This window comes from Sceloporus undulatus, chromosome 8 (assembly GCF_019175285.1).
Source record: "Sceloporus undulatus isolate JIND9_A2432 ecotype Alabama chromosome 8, SceUnd_v1.1, whole genome shotgun sequence".
NCBI lineage: Eukaryota > Metazoa > Chordata > Lepidosauria > Squamata > Phrynosomatidae > Sceloporus > Sceloporus undulatus.
Window position 1 is genome coordinate 713,042 of NC_056529.1, and position 6,554 is coordinate 719,595.

Here is a 6,554-nt window from a genome sequence, read left to right on the forward strand (position 1 = left end):
TTGGAGGCTTCCAGAAAAGGCAATTCACTGGCAATTTTAGCCAGAAAAGGGTAAAAGTGTGCGTGCATTTGTGGAGTAAGAAACAGTAAAAACATCCATGTAGGACCACACTTTACCAACCCAATTCTATAGGCGTCCAGCCCTTCTCCCTGAGTCTGGCACTCCTAACACCACACACCTTGCATTGCTCCACTTTATTTCCTGCTTCATCCATCTCCTCCTTCAGGGAGTCTATCTTAGATGGAAGCCCCTGGAAGTTAGTAGCGGAGGTTTTGTGGGCTTGGTTCCACCTGTAAGAAATGGAGCAAAATGATTCCCAGAGCACTTGAGGAAGGAGGTCCTTTGTGAATCATTATCTCTCCTGCTCCCCTTCCCACTGAAGCCGGACAATCCTCCTGATGGAAGAGCTACCAATTCAGAGGGGAAAAAATCATTTCCCACATAGGCTTCTAAAGGAAAGATATGGGGTGGGAAGGTAGGATGTGCCCTGGCAACCAAAGAAGTAGCTGATCGGCCTCTGTGGGTCTGAATACACCCCTCGTTCTCCTAAACAGATCTCTTGGCACAGTTTTTTGTGATCTGTTTCCTCAACTCCTTACACATTTACATGCTGCTTTCAATGCAGTTAGTACATCAGTATTAACCGAAGGGTGGTCTCAAAGTCAGGGGTCTTCTTGGTGTTTGCTCCCAGGCATCGGAACTCCTTTCCCAGAGAGATCAGATTGGCATTCTCCCTATTCTTGTTCCACAGACAAGTGTTTCAACAGGCCTTTGAGGACTGAGTACACAAGGCCCATCCCACCTAAACAAACTGAAGGACTTTCAATTTGTTATTTTGTTGTACTGGTGTTTATTTTTTTAAAGGCTTGTGTTTTTAAAATGGTCTCATTATTTTTTGACCTTTGCATTTTGTGAATTATAACTGCATTTTTAAAAATCTGTTGTAAGGCGCCCTGAATCCCAAACTGGGGAAAAGGTGGAATATAAATAAATGTAATAACGATAATGAGGAAGAGGAGGAATCAGAGGATTTGGGTTTTACCTGGCTCTTGCAGAGTCCCAGTCCAGCACCAACTTTGCAAGCTGCTTCCTCTGTTTCTGAATGTTGGGGATTTCTGTCTGAAAGCAGAAGCAACAGGAAGCTGACATTTGAAAACCTCTCATGCAGAAGAGTTATATTTATCGCAGGCGCTTAGCAGCGTCTGCTAAACCTACTGCAGTGTCTTTGGAAAGAACCAGGCTAGCTCATGTCACAGTCCTCCGAAGCAACCTACCTCTGTCAGTTGGTTCAGTGGTTCCAAGATGTCCTTTTCAACCTGCACTTCATGGTGAGAGAGTTCCATTGCAAGCTTATTCTCTGCTTCGCCACAGGTCTCCAGCATTTTCCTTCGAAACAAAGATTTATTGGATATTAAGACAAAATCCAACATTCCAGATTGTGGCGATACCTTCATTCAACCAACACAAGAGAGCAAAACACATCATGCTTGTGTGATATATCTAGCTCCTTGTGATTGGCCTAATAAAGGTATCACCACAATATGGACTTCGCAACCATGAAGCTACTTAGCCTCTCTAATGTTTCTAAGCATCCAAAAAACCCAAAGCAAAAAACCCAAACCACCAGGGAGAGAGATGCCTCACTCTTTGGCTCTTGGGTCTATTTAAATTCACTCAGTGCAACCAATTTTTGCAGCATCCCCTACAATTTGGGATGTTTCTCATCATGAATACAGCTTCCTCCTCCACAGTGGCAGTATAATTTTGTGCTAACAGACAAGGGGAAATCACTACAGCAGCTTTAAAAAGTGCTGTAGCAGCTGCTTTCTTTTCAAATTATATTCAGCCAGGTGTGAAATTTGGCAATAAAATTTTGTTTAGATGGTAATAATATTGTTTAAATAATAAAAATATTATTTAACGATAGTGTTAGAAGATGCTAAAGATGCTGCAAACATACTGAAGTAACAGAACCATCTCAGTTGCTGAGGATTTATTGCAGTCTGATGGGAAAACGAAATCCAGATATGGAATCTGGGGGGAAACGCACATATCTAGAGCAAAACTGGAATGACACACATCTATATTCTGTAGGGCCACTTCCAGAACTCCAAATGGCAAAAAAAACCCAGAGACTGGGGTGGCAAGATGCCCCTCTATATCATCTTAACTAAGCAAAATGCAAGCCTATGATTAATATCTTCAATTTTTTCCCTCCTGTTTGGTTTGTAAAACCTTGCCTGATGAAGAAGCCAGTGAAGCTTCTAAAGCTTGCCACATGTTTATTATGCATTTCGGTTAGCCAATAAATGTATCACGGTTTGGTGGGTTTTTAAAACTAGATTTGCTAAACATCCATGGCTGGATGTTTTCGAGACAGGGTGGGTGATGGGATAAGCAATTCTTACCCCAGTAATGTTTCGTCGCTTAGCTGCAGCGCACCTTCTTGCATATTCTGAGCAAAAGCTGTGAGTGGGAGTTTTTTCTGTAGAGTAAAACAGATGTGAATTAGATCAGGATATGGAACCCCATGTCACTCAATATTCGGTTCTTCTGGAGTCTAAGGAGTGTGGCCACTGGACCTGGGAATTTGCCAAATTCATCTCTGGGTGAAATTAAGCAAATGAGCTTCACGGAAGGGAAGGGGCAATTCAATGGCACAGGAGCACCTTTGACTGGAAATGAGTGGGTAAGAACCCAGGAAAGTGCCAGGACTCACATGTCTCTTTTCAGCATCCGTTCCATACTGCCCATGCAAACACACCACTAGCCGCTTGCAGGAATTGTGGCACACAGACCGCACGGTGTCAAGACGGCGCTCGATCTGGTCAGAGAGAGATTTGGGAGAGAGGAAGAGAAGAGGAGATGGTTTGTGATGCTGAGAAGCCATTCTCCTTCTATGCTGTTTTCTGGGACTGACTACTGGGATTCTGTCCCTCACCTCTTGTGTTGAGCAAACCCACACCCCATCATTTATTCAATTCAGCCTGTTCTCTGTCTCCCTTCAGGTAAAATTCAGGGGGGAGGGGGAGTACTGCCTACCCAAACTCTTTACACTTTGCTTACTATCAGCTGCCTTCAAGGGGCTGAAAAGTTTAGATAATAGGAGTCTTCAGTGCAAAGAACATTAGATTCCTGCCTAGGAATGCTGGCAGGAGGAATAAGCCACTAGACAGTGGACCGCTCTTCTACACTAGCCAAAAACAAGTGATTCCAGATGGATGACTCCTGGCATTACAAAAACAAAAAGGCACTCCAAGACACTGTGGAGATGCTTTTCAGAAGGCAAGGACACTCTTCCCCTGGAGATTTTGTACAGAGGTTGGATGGCCTCCTATCCATGTACCGCATTGCAGTGGTATCGCCAGGTTGGATTAGATGGCCCTTGGGATCCTTTCCAACTCTAAAGTTGTTTGACACTGGATTCTGCTTTTGTAATAATAATGATGGAAGACTGGAAAACATGTGAGGGTTATGAGAGGACAATGTTATCAAGGTGTCTTGTAAAATTCCATGAATGAAGCAAAGTGAATGTGCGTGCGCACACATGCACAAACATACACAACCTGGAAGCACCGCAAGTGACTGTAAAAATGTAGCTGCTTATAAGGCATATTTTATAAGCAGCAGCAGAGATTCTTTCTGTGAAAGATCTCTTAGTTCAAATGTCTGAGATTGCAGAGAAAGTCTGCCAAGTTCTGCTGGGAACCTCTGCAGACAAGAGCAAAAGAATGTGGTTTATCTGTGTTTTGATGAGTCACGAAGGTTAAAAGGAGGCCTTCTGGAATGGTTTCTGTTTGAACAAAACCGGCCAAAAAAGCATAACAAGTTTCAACTGTGGGAGGCATGTAAATAGATAGGAATCCTCCTGGGGATTTTAAAATGCAGCAGTGAAAGAGAAGAAGGAAAAAGGAAGAGGAGGAGGAGAGAGAAAGTATTTTATCATCACAGATCGCCAGACCAACTCTCAGTCCAGCCATTCGAAGGCTAGAAAATCTGCTACTCCCGATTCCCAATGCCATTTGCTTTTTAAAAACTGGATTTTGAAGAAGTTGCTCCCAGAGGAGCTCAAAAATGCTTTAGCTGCTGTATCCATGTTTAAGCAGCTGCATTATCATACAATGTGACTTCAAGCGCAACTGCCAGAATCTTCCAATTAGCAGATCAGTTGTGATTACAACTGGATCCAAAGGGAAACGCTGGCCTTTGTTTTCTGTCCAAAGAGGCAGCTGTTGAGTAGACTGGAAAAAAGGAAAAGCTCTCCTCAGAAGGCTGAAATGTGATCCAAGTACTTCTTGGCCCAGATTTCCTTCTTCCTGGCCAAAAGGCATCTCTCAATTGCAGAAGGGGGAGAAAAAAACCCCCCACACAATTGGGAACATTTCAGGTCACCACCCAAGAAGCCTTTGACCTTTCCTTTGGATAATGCAGCTCATTCTTCCACACAACCTCCTCATATTTAGGGGACAAAAGGGGACTTAAAACCCCCCAAACAACGTGAATTGTATACTGTAGGCATAAAAATCAGGTCTAAATCCTCTAATGGCACCAGATACCATCTGATCTTAGATGTTAAGCAGGATCAGTCCTGGTTAGTCCTTGGATAGAAGACAGCCAATGAATCCCAGATGCTATTTCAGAGGAACATAAGAGGAAGGGACTGGCAAAACCACCTTTATTTTAGTTTTTACTTTATTGATTGGATTTATACCCCACCTTTCTCCCAAAGTGGGATTCTTTACCTAAGAAAATCCTGTGAAATTCATGGGGTCACCATAGGTTGACTTCAAGATACGCACATACATAGGCATAAATTACAGAATTAGAACAAGGTGACAATTTTAATTTTTATGCATATTTTTTGGTACATGTGTCTGTATGCTTTTTGTTTCTGTTCACTGTTCTGTACACCTGTGGACAGGAAAACAGGCCGTTCTGTACACCATGTACTGGCGAACACAAGCATCAGCCCAGTGGATGTCTTGTGGTCCTAAACTGGCCAGAGGCCAACAGGAGTTGCTGCTCAACAGCCAGCTCTTTGTAATGCCATCTCTTCTGGATCTGTAATGGCAACTTTTCTGCCCAGCTCCCAAGGCCTTTCTCTCTCTTTGGCACGCGCAAAGCTCACCAGAAGATCTTGTTAAGCAATGCTGCATTTCATTGCATCTGGGACAAGATATGGAATGCTTCCTTCTGCCAGAGCAGTAGCTCTCTGTCTTTGGAAATGAAAACATTTAAAAACGGTAGCATTTCAAGGGAGAGAGATATATGTAGGCTGTATGGTGAAACACATGCAGTTTCACATAAAGAAGACTCTGCAGGGATGCACTTGGAGGGCTTCTGCTTAGCGACACAGAAAGGAGGATGAGTAAGCAATTCCATTTGGGGAGAAAAGGCCAAGCGACTCTTAGTGCCTGGGAAAGCCACGGCTCTGACGAAGAAAAAGAAAGATGTGCCAACAGCTGGATAGAAGAATTTCTGGCTCCCCACCCCCAAATATTTTACAGGGTCACCAAGGCAACCAAATGGGATTGCCAAAATCATGCTTTGGAAAGAAAACTTTGCTGCTGATATTTACCCAGGCGCATGGCCAGATTGCCTGCCTTCCCCCACCCTTCTGATTCAGAAGGACCATAACCCCCTTTTGCTCACATGAAGGAAAAATGGGATATAAAAGGAAATCAGGGGAAAGGAGATTTAGAAAGAAAGGGGGGGGGGGGAACGGTGGTGGCTGAGGTCTGGAAAGTGCAACCATTAGGTCACTGGGCAGTGGCTCGTTTGGAGCTTCCTGACTTTGTCCTCCTGAAAAAATGGCTTCCCCCATCTATTTTCTCAAAGGAACGGCCAACATATTCATCCCATTAAACATTTTGCAAATAGAAGAGAACTAAGAATAAGCGGTATTTGCTTGCATTTATCTACTTCCCAGTCAGTGCCATTAGTGATTGTACCTGCATTTTACCCACAATTGTGTCCTGTTCTGAATGGGGCAGAAAGGGCAATGCTTCAGCCTCTAGTGCCCCATCCAAAACCATACTCCCAGGGGAACTGTCAAGCCCCATGGGACCATTGCTATGAAGGAGGGAAAGGCAAATGGACAGTTCACTAGAAAGAGGGAGAGAAACTGGGGCAGCAGCACCAAAGGCTGGGTAAAGAAGATGCTTCCTGGTGAAGAGATGGGCATCTGTAATACCACCAACAGGAGCACTTTTGGGCAAAATCTGCTGAATTTTTTGGCAATAAGAGTCAGAGACCAAAAGGTCAAGGGGGTGGTTGTGCTCAATGCTGAAAAAGAATGTATATACAGAATGTCTTGGTCTCAGGAAACATAATTTCTGGCCACCTGCAGGTTTCCTTCCTTTTATCTTCGCTTGGTTACCCAGATATGTTCCAAAAAAACAACAGATGCTCATTTATTCTGCCTGTATGATTTGCAGCTTGCTCTCTTCATCTGGAAAAACATGGCAGGGACGGGTCTTGTTCCAACCTTGTCCATCACACCGTGACTCTCACCTCACCTTTGAAAAAGGTAATTCCCCAGTATTTGTTTCACT

General features: G+C 43.8%; 1 protein-coding gene across 3 annotated transcripts in view; it reads right to left on the bottom strand.

The window, feature by feature from the left end:
- Window positions 1–6,554, bottom strand: part of ARHGAP17 (Rho GTPase activating protein 17) — a 43,919-nt gene that overhangs the window by 19,617 nt on the left and 17,748 nt on the right. For all 3 annotated transcript variants that reach the window (XM_042480756.1, XM_042480754.1, XM_042480755.1), the window contains exons 3-7: window positions 2,720–2,824; window positions 2,409–2,485; window positions 1,275–1,386; window positions 1,043–1,119; window positions 179–290 (exon numbers count right to left, since the gene is read on the bottom strand). In XM_042480756.1, coding sequence (XP_042336690.1) covers window positions 179–290; window positions 1,043–1,119; window positions 1,275–1,386; window positions 2,409–2,485; window positions 2,720–2,824 — 483 coding nt within the window. The remainder of the gene's footprint in view (window positions 1–178; window positions 291–1,042; window positions 1,120–1,274; window positions 1,387–2,408; window positions 2,486–2,719; window positions 2,825–6,554) is intronic.